The sequence below is a fragment of the Lynx canadensis genome, chromosome A2 (assembly GCF_007474595.2).
Source record: "Lynx canadensis isolate LIC74 chromosome A2, mLynCan4.pri.v2, whole genome shotgun sequence".
Lineage (NCBI taxonomy): Eukaryota > Metazoa > Chordata > Mammalia > Carnivora > Felidae > Lynx > Lynx canadensis.
Genome location: NC_044304.2, coordinates 55,722,666 through 55,741,599, shown reverse-complemented (window position 1 = coordinate 55,741,599; position 18,934 = coordinate 55,722,666). Strand labels below are relative to the sequence as shown.

The 18,934-nt window shown below is 58.2% G+C and overlaps 1 protein-coding gene across 3 annotated transcripts in view; it reads left to right on the top strand.

Moving 5' to 3' along the window:
• FBLN2 (fibulin 2) overlaps positions 1-18,934 on the top strand; it is an 89,136-nt gene that overhangs the window by 64,550 nt on the left and 5,652 nt on the right. For 2 of the 3 annotated variants that reach the window (XM_030307494.2, XM_032592361.1), the window contains 10 exons: positions 1,567-1,776; positions 2,393-2,506; positions 3,111-3,212; positions 9,703-9,837; positions 11,732-11,869; positions 13,744-13,887; positions 14,015-14,143; positions 14,603-14,728; positions 16,839-16,955; positions 17,475-17,603. In XM_030307494.2, the coding sequence (XP_030163354.1) occupies positions 1,567-1,776; positions 2,393-2,506; positions 3,111-3,212; positions 9,703-9,837; positions 11,732-11,869; positions 13,744-13,887; positions 14,015-14,143; positions 14,603-14,728; positions 16,839-16,955; positions 17,475-17,603 (1,344 nt within the window). Of the gene's footprint in view, positions 1-1,566; positions 1,777-2,392; positions 2,507-3,110; positions 3,213-5,446; positions 5,588-9,702; positions 9,838-11,731; positions 11,870-13,743; positions 13,888-14,014; positions 14,144-14,602; positions 14,729-16,838; positions 16,956-17,474; positions 17,604-18,934 lie in introns of all 3 variants that reach the window. The other variant, XM_030307493.2, reaches the window with a different exon arrangement.

Here is an 18,934-nt window from a genome sequence, read left to right as displayed (position 1 = left end):
CTGAGCCTCAGTTTCCCCCCTGCCAGGAGGATTGTTTGAAGAGCATGCTGATGAGGGTGGGCTGAACATGAATCCTAGAAATGCTGCCCGGGGTGTGGCATGCTTATTGGAGCCCGGGCCCAGGTCTGTCTGCTGCCCACCCATAGTGCCAGGACTCTGGGCTGGACCACCAGCCATCACAGCCCCACCTGCATGTGCCAGGCCAGGGCTGACCGGGCTGGAGCGCAGTGTAAGCATCCTCAGTACGAAACATGTTTATCAGATGTGACCTCATGCAGTTGGTCTCTTGTGGGGCTCAGCTGTCTGGGGCTAGTGAGCAAGGCTGAAGCCCCATGCCGACTAGGAATGTGGAGGGCTGCGGCCCCCTCTCCCTTCCCCATCCTATTACTGTTATATGAAGAGCTTCCAGTGCAGCTCAACCCCGGGAGCCTTCTTTGCCACACTCACCTGCTCCCCACTGTAGCCTGGGGAGGCATGGAGAGACCCAGTACTGCCCAAGTGACATGGCTAAGGGAGGCCTGAGTAAGAGTTCAGATCTCTGTTTGACAGAACACATGTTTGGGGTCTTTCTGTTGCTAGAGGTGGTCCTCCCAGATGTCACTGAGACTAGGGGTCTGGATCCAGTTCAACACTTTAGCCAAAGCTTCCTGAGGACTGTTGTGGGCCTGGCCCTGTCATGTTGCAGGGCACAAAGACTTGGACCTGGCTCTGATGGGTGCATTCTTGTTGCTGGAGGTCTGTTCCTTCATCCTTCCATCCATCCATCCATCCTTCCCTGCATTCATCATCTATCATCCTTCCATCCATCCATCCATCCATCCATGCATCCATCATCCATCCATCCATCCATCCTTCCCTGGAGTCATCATCTATCATCCATCCATCCATCCATCCTTCCCTGGAGTCATCATCTATCATCCATCCATCCATCCATCCTTCCCTGCATTCATCATCTATCATCCATCCATCCCTCCATCCATCCATCCTTCCCTGGAGTCATCATCTATCATCCATCCATCCATCCATCCATCCTTCCCTGGAGTCATCATCTATCATCCATCCATCCATCCATCCATTCATCCATCCCTGAGTTCATATATCATCCTTCCATCCATCCATCCATCCATCCATCCATCCATCCATCCATTTATCCTTCCCTGCATTCATCATCTATCATCCTTCCATCCATCCATCCATGCATCCATCATCCATCCATCCATCTATCCATCCATCCTTCCCGGCATTCATCATCTATCATCCATCCATCCATTCATCCATCCCTGAGTTCATCTATCATCCTTCCATCCATCCATCCATCCATCCATCCATCCATCTATCCTTCCCTGCATTCATCATCTATCATCCTTCCATCCATCCATCCATGCATCCACGCATTCACCCATGCATCCATGCATCGATGCATCCATCCTTTGTCCATCCATGCTATCTTAGCTGGGCACACAGAGGTTCTGACGAGGACCTACACTGATTTCCATGGGGGCTTGTAGTGTCAGCCACCCACTGGGTGAACTCGTGTCCCATCATGAGCACTGACCCCCGCTCCAGTTTCAGAGGCAGAGTTGGCGAGCCGGGAGGCCCTGTCACTGGGCACGGAGACTGAGCTGCCCAACAGCCTGCCTGGCGATGACCAGGATGAGTGCCTGCTCCTCCCAGGGGAGCTGTGCCAGCATCTCTGCATCAATACCGTGGGCTCGTACCGCTGTGCCTGCTTTCCTGGCTTCTCACTACAGGACGATGGCCGTACCTGCCGGCCAGGTAAGGGCCCAGATGGCTGGGGCAGGGGCTGATCTTGCCAGTGGAGCATGGTGGTCCTGTGATGGCCACAATGGGCTCCTTCCCCTCCTGTCACCCTACATGCTGGAATCTCTGGGAATCGGAAGCCTCTAGCAATGGGATTTGTAAGGCCAGGCAGGCAGGTTGAAACTCCATCTGCTCCATCTGAAGCTTCGTCTGCACGGGCAGCCCCAGCACCCCACCCTAGACTCCAGTGCAGGGCCAGGACCCAGCCTGCAGAGGCTCCCACCAACCCAACTCAAGCTGTGTCCCCAGCACTGGGCCCAAGGGGGTCAGGCTCTGACAGGCAGCCTACAAGGCTGCCTTAGCCCCTGCTCTGGGGGTGCTTTCTGCCTGCTGCTTTTCCAGGGATAGATACTCACTCCCCTGCTTCCTCTCTTCCTCTGCCCCAAATAGCTGTAATGTAGTATGTTGCTTTCTGAGCCTCAGTTTTCTCTCCTGTGAAATGGGTAGGAGGAGAGGATTAAATGAGGCAGTCTCTGACACATGCCTGGCGTGGTGCCCAGGGTGTGAGTTGAGTCTGAGGCCAGGCTGAAGACATGCATCCTTCCCCTCCTGTCTGCTTTGCCCATGACAGACAGTGACCCCCCACAGCCGGAGGCCCCAGAGGAGTCCGCGTTGAAACCAGAGTCCTCCCAAGTGGCCTCCAACACCATCCTGCTACCGCAGCCACAACCCAACACCTGCAAAGGTAACCTGGGCCATGGGGTGGGTCTGGGCTGCCTGCAGGGGGTGAGCTCCCCAGTGCTGGGCATGTGCAAGCTGGCCTCCTGCCAAAGGGGTGCTTCTGCTTTGGGGATTTGGTTGGTCTCGCCTGTCTGAGGTCAGGAGTTGAGAGTGTAGCTGGTAGGAGGTGAGGTTGTGGATGGGGGGAGCTGAGGGCCAGGGTGTGACCCCAAGCAAGTCAGTTAGCTGCTTTTGTCTCAGCTCCTAGAGTACTGAGAGAATAAAATCCTTGCTTGAGAACTGTCTTGGAGACTGCTTGCAGTACTGCGTAGAAAGTTCTCTTTGTTCTTCCTCTCTTCCTCTTTCTTGTTCCTTCTGTCTCTGCATCCTTGCTCTCCCTCCTTCTCTGTCCTCTCTGTCCCCTTCCCTTTTGGCAGCACTGTGACTCCCGGGAGGGGTTTGGTATCCGAGTGTTGGTGGCGATTGTCCCAGATACCAACCAGTTGTGCGAGCTGGTTTACCGGGGACCTCGTGAAAAGGACCAGGAGTGTGGGGTTCCTTCTGCCTGGAGGGCGGAGCCGGGGGTAATGAGCCCAGTGGTCTCTGATCTCTGTGTGGTTTCTTCCCAGACAACGGGCCCTGCAAGCAGGTGTGCAGCGTCATTGGGGACACGGCCATGTGCTCCTGCTTCCCTGGCTATGCCATCATGGCGGATGGTGTGTCCTGTGAAGGTGAGATCCACGGGGGCTGCTCTCGTACCTGTGCCAACCTGAGCTGGCCTGTGGTGGGGGCCCCGGAAGGGAGACGGGGCAGGCAGAACGAGGCGGCCTGGGTCCGGGGTGGGGCCCGAGGGTTTGTATTTCTGACAAGATCCCTGGACCACACTCCTGACTCACCCTGTCTGCGAGGCTGAGGTTGGTTTGTGACTACCTTGTCCTTGTTGTGGTCATGTGTGGAGAAAGAGAAAGGGGGATGTCCATGACCCGCTGTGAAGGCGGGACCTGGAAGTGACGTTTGCCTCTGATGGGGAGCGAGGCTGGGGAGTAGGAGCCCCAGTTGAATGGCATGCGCTCAGTTCTGTTACTAAATCCAAAGAAGGGGCAGTAGATGTTGGTAACTCTGCCATTCACAAAAGGGCCAAAGAAGGTCCAAAAGCATGTGGCTTTCACACCGGCGACCCCATCAGGACCAGGTCTTGTCTCGGTGGGACATCGGTGGACCAGGACTTGGGGGCGTTTGGATCCGACACCTGCTGGGGTGGTTCCCACAGTGAATGATGCCTGAGAGACCTCTAGACTACACCTCCTCATATCTGGTGGCAGGACCTCCCAGGCCTGGAGCGTGGGACGGGCTAGGAAATGCTTTAGTTCAGGTTCAGGTTCTGGAGTTGTGACCTTGATGGGTGTCCAAGGGTAAAAGGGTTAATTTAAGTCTTTTGTTTTTTATTTTAATTTTATTTATTTATTTTTAAAAATTTACATCTAAGTCAGCTAACATAGAGTATAATAATGATTTCAGGAGTAGAATTTAGTGACTCATCACTACATACAACACCCAGTGCTCATCCCAACAAGTGTCCTCCTTAGTGCCCCTTGCCCATTTAGCCCATCCCCCTCCCCACAACCCTCTAGCAACCTCAGTTTGCTCTCTGTATTTAAGAGTCTCTTATGGTTTGTCCCCCTCCTTGTTTTGTATTATTTTTGCTTTCCTTCCCTTATGTTCATCAGTTTTGTCTCTTAAATTCCACATGAGTGACGTCATATGATATTTGTTAAAAGGGTTAAGTCTATCTGAGAAAATACCCGTATCCCTGCCACATCCTGGGACCCCACATCCAGCCCCTTGGCTGAGACTGTGTTCCTATTTTATTTTACTTTACTTTTTTTGTTTTGTTTTATTTTACTTGTGTTTTGAATGTTTATTTTTGAGAGAGAGAGAACACACATGAGTGGGGGAAGGGCCGAGAGAGATGGGCACAGAGGATCCCAAGTAGGTTCTGTGCTGATAGCAGCAAGCCTGATGTCCATGGGGCTCAAACTTATCAACTGTGAGATCATGACCTGAGCTGAAGTTGGACACTCAACCAACTGAGCCACCCAGGTCATCCCAAGACTGTGTTCTGCTGTGGATGAAACCACCCCATGGCCAGGCAGTAGGAGCAGATCTCAAGTGCCCTCTGGGCCCTGCTCCCCATCTCTCAGGGCCCTGAAAATGTGAGGAATGTGTCTCTCCTGTGTCGGGACTCCTCTGGGTCCCAGTCAGGCCTCAGGCCAGTGTCTGTGTGTCTCCAGGCCTCTGCAGGACCCCTGGTGGTGACGGCTGTGGGGTCCAGGCCAGAGGTTACAGGTGGCATTTGGAGTGGTGCAGCCAGCCCTGCAGGGGAGTCCTGCTGGGCTCTGCTCCGTTTAAAATAATCAAGCAAGTTACCAACCGTGAAAACTCAAGAACTTAAAAAAAAAAAAAAAAAAAAAAAAAAAAAACAAGATTTCAGGTTTCTCTTCAAACTTCTGCCCACAAGGGGTTCACAGTCCTGGTCCCCCAGTGGAACAGAGCACAGACCCCAAAGTGCCCCATAGAGCCCCCCTCTTGGCCCCTTCTCCTGTATATGTTGCCAGCCTGGTCCCTTAGGCACTCGAGTTTGCAACACCTGCCATTGTGTGGCTCCTTTGGCTGTCTCTGGAGGTGGAATATTTCCGGAGCTGGGTGGGAGACGGACGGCCTCTGGTCCCACCCTGCCATCCTCTCTGAGCCTCACCTTGCCACCTGTCCTTACTGGGGTTCTGACTCTGATATCACGTGACTGTACAAACGCAGACTTGGGCCCGAAGCCCAGAGGTACGACTGATGCGCTGGGAGGCCCTGGGCAGGTCCCTGCCTCTCCCTGGGACTCAGTTTCCCTCTCTGTCACTGAATGCTCCACGCCTCTCTAATGGCCCTTCTGTTTTCCCTCCTGCGGCTGTCCTAGACCAAGACGAGTGCCTGATGGGTACTCATGATTGTAGCCTGCGACAGTTCTGTGTCAACACCTTGGGATCCTTCTACTGTGTCAGCCACACGGTGCTCTGTGCTGAGGGTTTTATTCTCAACATGCACAGGAAGTGCGTGGGTAAGCGAGAGCCCCCGCCTGCCGCCACTGTCACGGCTCTCTGCTCTGCTCCACGCCAAGCGGCCATGCCGTGGCCACATGCTAAAGGGCCTGCCCTTTGCATATGAGCTCTCAGCACGGCCGGCACCCCCCTGCTCCGTGCCATGCCCTGTCTGTCCTGGTGTCCTGTCCCGCTTCTCTACTGACACCACTGGGAGGCTGCTTTCCTCAGGGACATACGTGCCTGCGAGTCAGAAAGGTAGTTGATGCGTGACTTGGCTGGGGCGTTGCGATGAGGAGGTCGCACGTCCAGGCAGCAGGATGGGGGTCCGTGGGGTCTGGAGGCAGGGAGGCCTGGGTTTGAAGCAGGAGCCCCTAGTAGCTCTGTGGCCTTGAACAAATGTCTTCCCTTCTCCAAGCCTCAGTTTCATCATCTGTGAAAAGAGGAGACATTGACGCTCCTTTGGAGATTATATGACATGTGCATGCTGGAGCCCAGACCTGGGGCATCGTGAGCACGTGATGTCAGCTGCCGAGGTTGTCCTTAGGTACAACTAGAATCCCCTCCAGAGGCGGAAGGATGGAGCTGGGGTCTGGCAGACCTAGCATTGCACCCCCACTCAGTGTTCATTTGCTGTGTGACGCTGAACAGTGGAGCTCCCTCTCTGAGCCTGGTTCCTTGCCTCTAACCTTGGGGCCAGAGGACTGGGCAGGGGGTGGTACCGAGTGGTACCCAGCTCCTGGCCCAAGCATGGGTGGGGCCGGTGCTCTGTAACGGCCCTCCCCTCCTGCCTCTTGGTGCACATGTGGGCCAGTGGCTAGGGCTTCAGGTGTGCCCCACAGGGAGTGGGGAGGGCACCAAGTGTGGGGGTCTGATATTTTCATGGAGGAAACGTGATGGTCCTGTACAGAGAGATAGACCCAAAGTAGCAGGGACTCAGGACAGACTCTTGGAAATGCTCCAGCAGAGGCACAGGCAAAGGGAGAGGTCACTCCACCTGGTGGCATCTGGACACACTTCCCGGAGAAGGTGGCATTTGCAGTGGTCTCCACGGATGGATGGGACTTGGAAATCGGGAAGGGCATGCAGGGTGGGAGGAACAGCTTGAACACAAGTGTGCAGGTAGGAGCAGTGCAGAGCGCGTCCAGGGCACGTGATCAGAGCCCCGTCTGTCTTCTTTGTGCTTGGGGACCATGTCCAGCCTGGACATGTCCTCTTCTTCGTCACCCTCCGCCGCTGGGCAGATGGGCCCACGGCGCTGGGCTGAGGGGCAGCTGCAGACATGTTTGCCCTTGGCCCCCCAGCCGTCGGCACAACATGAGCCCTCCCGAACCTGCTTGTCAGTGGCTGGGCGGCTCTTCCTGTCTGGGTCATGTCTGTGTGTGTATGTCTGGGAAGGCGGATCCTGCCCAGGCCTGCAAGCACCCCTCCCAGGATGCCCGTGCCGTGCCTGGGTGTGCGGGCTCCCCTGGTGGCCTGGACAGAAGATCTTGCAGTAAAAGGGGTCACCAGGTAGCCAGAAAACAGGTTCTGGGACTAGAAGAGCAAAGGTGTATTTCATTCAGCAAAATTTATGAGCTCACATTCTCATTCTTTCGTGTCTCCCTCCTTGCTCATTCTGCACAGACACATGGGCGTCTCCTGTCCTTCCTCTTGTTCCACTGACCTGCTTGTCTTACCATCTGTTAGCACTTGGTCTTTCCATCATTTATTCATGCACAAATGGGTACCGATGTCTTCTGCCGGTCATCTGTTTGCTCCACGCATGCTCACGAACCCTGGCCGGTGACATGGGAGATTCACACGCGGATGAAGAGTATGGCCTCTGCGGCCAGACTGTGTGGGTTCAAATCCTGGCTCTGAGCTTTCCTGTTGTAAGACCTCAGACAAATCAGTTCAGCTCTCTGAGCCTGTTTCTTCATCCGTGAAATGAGATAGTGATAACATCCACCTTAGTCACTGTAGAGATTGTCTGTGTGAAGAATGTCCTGGTATTTGACGTCATTGTTATGTCAACAAATGTGTCACGCCGAGGCAACCTGCATAGGTAGTGAGCCCCCCATCACCGGAGGTATGGAAGCCACAGTGGGATCGGGTGGGGCCAGGTTCAGAAGACTCCTGCTGGACGTGCAATTTCTGCTCTTTGCCTTTTGTGCCCAGCCCTTTGAGGACCATCTTGGCCCCTGGGAAAAGTGTCCCAGATGGGCCGTGCTGCTAGATGATGGGAGGGTTCTGGGGCCTCTCCCACAGCAGCGTGGAAAGGGCGCAGCTCTAGGCTGGGTGCTCTGGGTTCCGTTTTTGCTGCTGCCACGTGCAGGCTGTGTGACTGGTCCGGTCACAGCCCCTCTGGGAGACCTATTTCTTCGTTTGTGAAGCTGCATCTGTAAACCGCCAGGCCCCTAGTGAACCTCACTGAGCACCGGCTGCTTTTATTTGTTACCATGATTCCTCCCAGGCTGTTGGGGCTCTGGCGTTTCTGGGGTCGTGGGAACATACCTCCCCTGTCCATCCATCCTGTGAATCAGAAGTCTTCATCTTGCCCAGCCAAGCCTTCCTTGGAAACTGCTGGCCCCAAACTCTCCCTTTCCCACCTCCCCACCCCCACTGAAGTCTCACAGTCAGCCTGGCCCGTATGCCATTTGGCTCACCTGTGAGGCTGGGGGAGTCTCTTGCCTCACTGCCCTGCTCTGCCCCCTTCCACCTGGTCTCCAGCATCCTCGTGGAATTAGCTCACCTGTCGCTGCCCCCGAGAAGTGACTCTGACAGGCCAGGGCTCCGAGCCTATCGCTTTTCTCCCCAGCATCTCTCCTCCCTGTCCCGTCCCCACGGCAGGCTGGCAGTTCCCTTGAGGGCAGGCGCTGTGGCCAACGCCCCTGCTTGGCCACCTGGCACAGGATAGATGCTGGTTACTGTGTGTGAAGGGAGGAACGCATCAGCGAACGACTGGGGCACCTCCCTGCCTGCTGGAGCGTGGAGGCGGCAGGCACTGGGCCGGCCGTCATCCAGAGCGCCAGGCCTGGGGCAGTTTCTGGCTGACTCTCCAGTGTCCTGCCCTCCCTTTGCACACCGTCACCAGCTTCTCCCCTTCCCACTTGCTCATCCCGAGTGGGTTCTTGGCCTCTTCTGTGTCCTGTGCCCTGGGTGACCTCAGCGACTGACCACTCCCCGGTTAGTGTCTCCGCTCAGACCCCTTCAGTGAACTCACGTGTGTGCCTGGCTGCCTCTTGACACTCGAATGCAATGTGTCCACAGGCTCTGACCTTCCCTGCCAGCCTGGTTCTCAAAGCCGTCCCCATCGCCAGGGCTGGCACCCCTGCCTCTCAGCTCCTCTTTCTTGCTCACCTCCGTCTCATCCATCAGTGGATCCAGTCGGTTCTACCTTCACTGCATTTCCGGAAACGGCTGGCTTCTCCTCACCTCCGTGGGTGGTGGTCTGAACCCCAGCATCCATCTTCTGTCCTAACAGCCTCCACGCTCCCCCCTCCGCCCCCCCGGAGCATTCCCACCCAGCCAGGGGACCCTGTTACAAATGAGCGAGGCCGTTCCAGTCCTCTGCCGGAACCCTCCGTGGCTCCCACTTTGCTCTGCCATCTCCAAACACTCTCTTCTCTTCTTTCCCCTGCAGCCACACCCCCTCCTGGCCTGTCCTTCAATCTGCCTGGCAGGCTCCCTCCTCGGGGCCCTGGCGTCCATTGTCCTCTCTGCCAGGAATGTCTGCTTGGCTCATTCTGTCACCCCTTCAGACACTTGCTCCAAGGCCCTCTTGTCGGATGATCCCTCCCTGACCTCCCTGCTGCCCCTACGCACTCCTTACTTCCTTGGCCCTGCTCTGTCTTTTCCACAGCACTCGTGACCACCCCCCTCCCTACTTTGTGTATTTATCTGTTGGGTCTCCGCCAGGGCTGTGTCTGTCTTAGTCACTGATGGATGTGATCTGGTGCCAGGAACAATGCTTGTTGGCACAGCAGATGCTTGATAAATCTTTGTTGAATGAATGGATGCACAGACAGGTGGACACCAACCACGTGTGAGTCTCTGGGTGGTGAGCACCTTGAGGCCTCGAGGGCAGGGCTGGCCGAGCCAGGGCAAGGTCCTGCCGCCACCCCATGGCCCCTGACGGCCCCTCCCCCCGCAGACATCAACGAGTGTGTGGCAGACCTGCACACGTGCAGCCGGGGAGAGCACTGCGTGAACACCGTGGGCTCCTTCCACTGCTACAAGGCTCTCACCTGTGAGCCCGGCTACGCCTTCCAGGACGGCGAGTGCGCAGGTGAGGAGGGCAGGCTGGACACCCCACCCCTGCTGTGCCCTGCCCCTGGCCCCACCCTCACTCTGCCCAGAGCCTTCTCCCTCTGGCAGGCCCCAAGCACTTGGGTTTCTTGCCTGTGGGAAGCCCCCACGGATGACAGTGTTTGGGGCAGGGTTGGGGCATCTGAGGCTGGTGGTGGGGAGCCAGAGTGTGCTCCTGGGCTTGCGACCTTTGCTGGTGTCTTGGTGTGGAGTTGTTCCCCTGTTTGTACGTTGGGGTAGAGCTCCACAGAAGGCTCACTCGTGTGCCTTCCACTGGAAAATTCTAGTCTCCTAAGAAGAGGGAGAATTTTCCTTGAACCATTTGAACAGATACATCCTGAGCTGCTGGGCACGGTGTCCTTCTCTGTCACCCCCTGATGAGGGAGACAGAGGCTGCACAAGCAAATGGGGGGGCAGGAGTGTCTGTGGGCTGGGTGCTCCCTTCGGTGGGGGTCCAGAGAGGCCTCCCACGGAGGTGATGTCCGAGGAACCCAGACGTGGAGTCATGGGGCTCCAGGCAGAGGGAACAGCGAGTGTGAGGCCTTTGGGGACAGGGGAGATCTTGGCATGGTCAAAGAACGGAAAGTCTCGGGGTTACAGGCAGGCTGGGAGTGTGGAAGGATGGGGGTGGGGTTGGCAGGCCCCATTAGGGAGGGGGTTGAGAGCCTGTTTCACAGGTGATGGGAAGCATGGTTTTTTTTCTAACTAAAAATGTCCAGGAGGATGTCACCAAAGAGGTAAGACCTACAGAGGTGCGTAATTGTTGCAAACCCGGAAACCGTGGATGAGGAGTGGCCCAGAGTCGGGCGTGAGCTCAGGGCGGGGGGCTTAGCAAGCTCCGTGTCCGGCCCTGAGCTGGGGGTGGGGGCAGCTGGGAGGGGGGATGAGAGATGAGCCCCGTCCCCTCGGCACACATGTGTGCACACATGGATCCAGGGCCAGCACCCCCAACCCGAGAACGCTGACGCCTGGCAAGGGGCACCGCCACCCTGGACGTGTCCCACGCCTGCTGCCGCTCTTTCGCCTCGAGGTGCTGGCCACCTCATTCTTAGCCACTCTAGTCTGTGGAGGGGCTGCCTCCGCAGGCATGTGGTGGTCCCTGAAAGGCGGCCGTGCCTGGTTCACATCCGGGTGCCTGGAACCCCGTGCAGGGCCTCCCAGAGACTGGGCTGCTGTGACAAAGTGGTGGAGGCCTTGGAAACCAGACAGGGGGTGGATGGAGGCAAGGACGGACAGGTGGCAGGAGCACAGACAGACACACACGCAGGCACTGGTCTGGCAGTCAGCGGCAAACCTGAGCGAGCGTCCGCCCCGTGGCTGAGCGTGTGTGTGGCCCTCCTGCATCCCGTCTCCGTTTCCTCGTCTGTGAAGGAGGCCTGGTGTGACTGCTGCAGGGAGCGTGAGGCAAAGGGCAGTGCCAGCACTTTGTAAACAGTGGAGTGCCGTGCAGAGGTGAGGGGCCCTCGGTGACCTGCTCGGAGCTGTCTGGGTGTGGCTCCATCGGCCGCACCGCCTCCAGAGAGGCCTGGACACAGGCCCTTGAGCATGAGAGCTCACACTCCTTTCTGCCGGCCCCGGGAAGTGTGCAGCAGGGCCCAGCCCAGTGCCGCCGAGTGCTCCAACCGTGTGTGTGCCTCAGTCCCCCCTGTCGAGGATGGGGTTTGTCACGGCACCTGCTTCCTAGGCTTGTCGCGAGCGTCGCGTAAATAAATCCATCTCGGAGTGCTTGGGACAGTGCCTGGTACTGCAGAGGAGCTCGGTCAGTGTGGCGATGTCGTCGTCAAGGTCACGGTGGGGAGTACGGACAGGGGCCTGCCAGCCCCCCCCCCCGCCCCCACCCCGCTGAGCCCTGACACCCCGCCTCTGCGTGGCAGATGTGGACGAGTGTGAGCTGGGCAAACACAATTGCCAGGCGGGCTTCACGTGCCAGAACACCAAGGGCTCCTTCTACTGCCAGGCACGGCCGCGCTGCATGGATGGCTTCCTTCAGGACCCCGAGGGCAACTGCGTGGGTGAGCAGGGCCCAGGGGCGGGGCGGGGGGAGGGCGGTCTCTGGGAGGGGGCGTTGGGGCCTCCCTGCTGGATGCTCGTCCCCTCTCCCAGCCTCGGCGTCCCTACCCGTGAATAGACATGTCCGTGCCCCAGGAGGCACTTGGTAATCAGAACGCTTACTATCCCGAGCTGTCTGACCTTGGCTGAGCTCCTTGTCTTGTGGCCTCTGCTTACCCATCTGTGGGCATGAGTGCGTCTCAGATTCTTTTAGCCTAGCTAGCCGCAGGGAATATTTTTATATCTTGACTTGGTAGACACACATTTACATGCGGCCGGAACACAGACGCCACAAAACGTTACTCTCTCTGCTATATGTGATACTCGCTACAGTTTTTTTTGTAGAGAATGCTAGCGAGGCGGATGAGGCGAAAGGACGGGCTGATTTCGTGCCGTGCCGCACTCCTGGGTTAAGGCCTGCATACGGTGGCCTGGTTGTCCTTGCGTGGGTCTGAGATCTCACACTCTCCGACAACGTCCGCACAGCTGCTGGCCGGCAGCCTCGCCTCCCCCAGGGCTCCTGAGTGCGTCTGGCCCAGAGGCAGGGCGCCAGAGCCCCCGCGGGACTGACGGCGTCTGGTGCGGGCATGGCCAAGGCTGTGCTCAACCATGTGGGGGTGGGGCGGGGTGAAAGATGCAGACAGAGAGGTGGGAAGGCAGGCAGGTGTGCAAGGCCGGCCGCTGGGTGTGGACGGAAACCGGGGGTGTGTGAGAGTGTGGCTCTGTCACACGCCTTTCTGGGGCACTGCCTTTACAGCTCCTCACTGTGTGACCCTAGCAATGTCACAGGGTCACTGCAGGGTCGTGGGCACAAGAAGGTCCCTGTGATCTGCCCTGGGATACCCAGCCGGGGTCAGGGCAAGGTGGGGAGGCGTCTGCCTGATGGCCAACAGTTCCTCACTGATTCGTTCGTTGACAACATTTTCGGAGCACCTATTATGTGCCTGGTTCTAGATGTCAGGGAGTTCTGGCACTCCTGTTAAGTTTATTTTATTTTGAGAGAGAGAGAGAATGAGCAGGAGAGGGGTTGGGGGTGTGGAGAGAGAGAGAAAGAGAATCCCAAGCAAGCTCCACACTCAGCACGGAGCCCAGCACAGGGTTCGATCCCACAACTGCAAGATCATGAGCCGAAATCAAGAGTCAGACACTTAACTGACTGGACCGCCCAGGTGCTCCAGGGAGTTCTGGCACTTTAATGAGACATTTTGGAGAAGGAGGGACTGAATAGGCAAACATATTTATAGAAGTGGCAGTTATTCAAAGGTGCTTTGATAAATAATAAAGCAAGTGGAGAAAACAGTCTTAAAAAGGGGGGCGGGCTCATCTACCTAGAATGGTTGGAGGTGGCATTGGGGCAGGGACCTGAGGAAGAGAGGAAGCCAGCCCTGAAAATATCTGAGGGCAGTGTTGGCCAGAGAGTGGGGGGGGGGGGCAGCATGTGCCAAGGCCCTGTGGTGGGCTGGGGCATCATGGGATGATGAGGAAACAGTGAGGCTAGGGCAGAGTGTGAGGGAGAGATGGACGATGAGCTTGATGGTTTGGTGGGAAAATGCAGAGCAGGGGCACAACTTACTGTAGGTAGCCTAGGACTCAGCTCGAAGTCCTAGGGGGACCTCTGCCTTCAGCTGCTTCATCAGGGCAACTGTGAGAATGTAGGAAGCGCCCAGCGGGTGAGGTTCTTGGAGGAAAAGGCCCTGGGGTCATAGGACACGGGACGGGGACAGTGTGAGCCTGCAGCCCTATCCAGGGCTGGTCTGGAGCCCCACACCGGCCACCTCCCTATGTGACCCTGGACTCAGCTGTGCCAGGCCCCCCGTCACCCGCACCGCTTCTGCAGACATCAACGAATGTACGTCGCTGTCCGAGCCCTGTCGGCCAGGCTTTAGCTGCGTCAACACCGTGGGCTCCTACACGTGCCAGAGGAACCCGCTGCTCTGTGGGCGAGGCTACCACGCCAGCCAGGACGGGACCAAGTGTGTGGGTGAGGCCAACCTCCCCCCTCCCTGCCTCCCATCCAGCCTGGGCCTTCCGGGGTTCCTCTGCCTGTGGGAGGCCCTCGCAGAGGGAGAGCCGAGGCCTCAGGGTGCCCTGCTCGCCTCCCCTGGCAGACGTGAACGAGTGTGAGACCGGCGTGCACCAGTGCGGCGAGGGGCAGGTGTGTCACAACCTCCCCGGCTCCTACCGCTGTGACTGCAAAGTTGGCTTCCAGCGGGACGCCTTCGGCCGGGCCTGCGTCGGTAGGTGGGCGCTGGTGGCCGGGAGCCCCCCCGTGGGGTCCGGCTGCCCCCGCCCGGCCCTCAGGCCTCCTCCTCCCTCCGCCCTGCTCTGCCGGCACGCTGGGCGGCCCCGGCTGGACCGCCTGCTGCCATCCTGCCCAGCGGTGCCTCCTTGCTGCTGTCCTCCCTGCTTCTCTCGGTCTTGGTCGCTGCCACCCTCCTTTCTCGCCCCTTGCTGTGTCCGTCTCCATCCCTGGCTCTGCCTGCAGCCTCCTTCCGACACCCTTGCTGCCTTTCTCATCTGCCCTGGTCTTTTTGCCTCTGCCGTTCCCTGTCCTGGTTCCTCCCTGTCCCTCCCGGGTGTCTGTGTCCCTGTCCTCACCCAGCCCCCTCTTCTACCTGGGGGTGGGGGTAGCGGGCTCCGGGCCACCCCTGCCGTCGCCACGGGACACCCACGCCCTGCCCACCGCTCGCCTGCAGACGTGAATGAGTGCTGGACCTCACCCGGCCGCCTGTGCCAGCACACGTGTGAGAACACCCTGGGCTCCTACCGCTGTTCCTGCGCCTCCGGTTTCCTGCTGGCCGCCGATGGCAAGCGCTGCGAAGGTACCACTGGCCCCGACCTCCGACCCCGCACAGATGCACAGCCACCATGGAAAGCCATCTTGCCCGGGCCCTGGCCTCATAGCTTCACAGACCCCGTCCCTACCTCATGCCACTTCCCTACTTCTGCAAACGCACCCTGGCCTCAGCTGGTCCGGCTCTTTCCTGCCATGGGCCCTCCTGGAGGGCCCAGGGCCCGGCCATCTCGGACCAGAGGGGTGGGTTTCTGAGGCGTCCGTACCCCCCGGACAGCAGCTCCTTTCAGACCCGGGTGGCAGCCCAGCCTCTGCCCCTTCGTGGGTTCTGATCCTGGTCATGACCGCACAGCCTGGGGGTCCAGGCGAGGAACAGAAGTGAGTGAAACATGAGGCAGGGTTCCTGGCCACCCGGAGAGCCCAGCGGCCACCAAACAGCAGCAGCCGCACGGCACTTGTGGATGGTGCCACCCAGCAGCACCAGTCTGGGGCGACCCGATCTTCCTGGTTTTCCAGATGCTAGACATTTAGGTATCTGTGTAAAATCTGCTGGGTTTTTACATGTTACAATGGATTTAAACTTATTTTTTAAATTTATTATTATTATTTTTTTAATGTTTATTTTTGAGAGAGAGAGAGAACAAGCAGGGGAGGGGCAGAGAGAGGGGGAGACATAGAATCTGAAGCAGGCTCCAGGCTCTGAGCTGTCAGCACAGAGCCCGATGTGGGACTCAAACCCACAAGCTATGAGATCATGACCTGAGCTGAAATCAGACGCTTAACCGACTCAGCCAGCCAGGCGCCCCGGATTTAAACTTTCAAAGACACACTGTGAGTTAAGCCAAGCACGTGAACGGGCTGGACCCTGCCCACGGGCTGGCATCTGAGGCCAAGTTCTCACATGTGTGGACTGTCATGCTGTTCCCATGTGTGTTTGCGGCATGGTCGGACCAGGCCTGGCAGGACTGGGACAGAGGGAAGTCCCGAGGTGGCTCGGTGAGGGGGTCGGCGAAGGAAGGGGATGTGGGTCTCCAGCCATGGTTAGCTGGCACCATCTTCCCCAGCCCTTCCCATTTTAGGGGCTCTTACCTCCCTCCTGGGCAGGAGAGCCTTTTGAGACCCCTGGGCTGGCCCTCCCGTGGGACAGGGCCAGCCCAGGGGCAGGGAAGTGTGACCAAGCTCCACATGACTGACTTCTCCTGCTCCCCTCCCCTGGCTCACTCTGCTCTGACCACACTGGCTTCTTTGCTGCTGTCCCTTGAGGGCACCAGGCAGACGCTCACCCCAGGGTCTTTGCTCTTACTGTGCCTTCTACCTGGAACACTTCCCCCAGATGCCCACATGCCTGCAGAGCTTCAGCCCTCCCAGACACACTCCCTGTCCCTTTCTCTGCTCTTTCCTCGCAGCATTTGCCCCTTCTGACATACTGGTTATTTTACTCATTTAGTTGACCCCTCCCCCTTCTTTACCAGCACACGTGTGAGCATGAGCTCCGCAAAGTGGAGGTTTTGTCCGTCTTGTTCCCGGCTAAGTCCCCAAGTTCAGCACAGACCCGGGATGTTGTAGGAGCTCAGCAGTTCCTGGTTGATGAGGGAAAGCTGCGTCCCTGCCCTCAAGGAGCTCAGGATGCAGATGTTCAAGCGGAGCCACGAATTGACCTCTCGTTTGTCGGCTGCCACATCGTTTGGCCCATACGCCCATACGTGCAGCTCTTACCCTTCCCCCCCAGCCCCATGCAGTGGCAGGCCTGGGGATCAGGGCAGGCAGGCGAGGCCCCAGCCCTCGAGGGGTTGGCGCGTAGATGATACTTCCCAGAGCCGTCTCTCCCAGGCGCTACGGGCTCTCCATAGGGCGGCATCTAACTCCCCGCCCGGGAGACCTGAGCCCCATCTTTCTGTAGCTGCCTCCTCCAGGCAGCAGGCCAAGACTCTGCCAGCAAGCCCCAGCCCCGCCCCTGCCTCGGCTGCATTCCCCCCGTGGGCTCCTTGCCCTTTCCGGGGTCTCTGGTTCCCCACTGGCCCCTGAGAGGGGCTGGAACGAGTGGCTTCCCAAGCTAAGGCTCCAGGTCAGCTGGGGCCCTGGCCCTCACTGCTGGGCCGGGAGGACTGTGCCTCGACCACAGGCCGGTCTCCCTGCAGACGTGAACGAGTGTGAGACCCGGCGCTGCAGCCAGGAGTGCACCAACACCTATGGCTCCTACCAGTGCTATTGTCGTCAAGGCTACCAGCTGGCCGAGGATGGGCACACCTGCACAGGTACCCCTCCCCTGCCCGGGGACCCCCTGACCCACTGGCATGCCTTCCCCTGCGGGCCCCCAGAGGCTCCGTGCCGGGCGGGGACACGCGGGACACACACAGGCTTTAGCGTCACATCAGAGCTGGAGTCAGCCCTGCGATCTGCTCGGCTGCGTGACCCGGGGCGGGAGCTCCCCAGCCCTGACCTCAGGCTTCTCCGCCGTAAAGTGGCGGCGATGGTCCTGGCTTCAGTGAGACGGAGGCTGCGCTAACAGACCTTGTCCAGGCCTGTGCCTGGTAACTTCTCGGCCCTACGCTGATAGCAGCAATGATGGAGCAGCCCCAGGGAGTGAGCACTGGAATGGGAGTCCCGTTTTGCTGTGTGGGTTTTGGCAACTCTTTCCCCCTCTCTGTGCCCTGTTGTCCTCATTGGTAAAATGGGCCCCTGGGCTCCGGGGCTGTGGCAGGGCCAGAATGACTGTCAGTGGCTGGGCCCTGCGGGTACAGGGGCTTCACGAGGGGCTGACCTCTCTCTGACAGACATTGACGAGTGTGCTCAGGGAGCCGGCATCCTCTGTACCTTCCGCTGTATTAACGTGCCAGGGAGCTACCAGTGTGCATGCCCGGAGCACGGCTACGCCATGACGGCCAATGGGAGGTCCTGCAAGGGTAAGCAAGGGGTCCCTGCCCCACCAGTGCCTCAGGCAGGCTCTGAGCAGGCCCAGAAAGCCTTACACAGCTTGCTGTGCGATTGGAGCTACGACACCTAGTGCATAAACAGGGAATGGCCGATGCCGCTGGTGGCCACGTTAACTGAGGTCTGTGCCCGGGATGAGGAAGGAGACAGTCTTCTTCTGTTTGACTCAGCTCAGGCTAGTCTTCCAGGCTTGGGCTGAGCTCTGGGCCCTCTCCTGGGGCAGGGACAGGCATCCTGAGTGGTGGTCCTAAAAGGCGGGTGAGGAACCTGGAGAGCAGCCTCAGGGTTGTAGCTCAGGGGTTGTAATGTCCATCCGCAGGCAGCTGCGTCTACTCAGCTTGCATGCAGAAAGACACTGTCCCAGCCGGAGCTATGCAGAGCTGGGTAGGGCCACACGGGGCTGGGGAGGGGGGACTTCCCGTCACTGGGGATGTACAGACTAGGTGGGCAGTCACCTGCTTTTGCAGTTTGCAGCTACTTCCGTGGATGGGGACCAGGTTCTGTGACCTCTAATCTTCCTTCTAAGTTGGGAAGTCATGATTATAAGTTCAGTTCCATTGGGACTTCCTGAAGCCACCAAAGCTAGGCCTGGCAAGCCACCTGGGCAAGGTGGAGGGCACGGGTCACCTCTCTTCTGTCCCTGCTACATCTGTAGCCTCCACCAGGAGGTCAGGTGAGACGGGGGCCCCACTGCACATGTGATAGCCTTTGCTTCCCCTCCAGATTCTCTTGCTGGAAAAGTCTCCGTGCTGTCACAGGCTGGACAGGGACAGAGCACGGGTTGGTGGTTCTGCCTGGTTATGTCCACTTCCTGAGTCACCAGTGGTACCCACATCTATAGCCCGCTGACCTTCAGATCTAAGGGGTGACCCTCTTTGTGCTCCCTGGTCCTGTTGTGACTCAGGCCAACCACCGAGGTCTCACGGCTCCAGCGGGAGGATAGGAGCACAGCCAGCGGAGAACAGAACCTGCTGGTTAATATGTCACAGTAAATCCTGCCTCTCTTCAGTGGTCAAAAAAAAAAAAGGACAGAAAAATGTGAAGGAATTGAGACTCGGCAGCGTGTTCTAGAAACGTGCTCTGTGAAGGAGGGGCTGTGACTCGTTCTTCGGCATGTAGGGCAGTGCCCGGCACACAGTAGGTGCTTACTGAACATTCAACCACTCACCTGAATGGAGAGGCAACTACTCCTGATACTTAGATGCATTTTTTCCAGTCTCATTATGCCAGTATAGATACGTGTGTGTGTGTGTGTGTGTGTGTGTGTGTGTGTGTGTGTGTGTACATACACCCCCTGGGTATA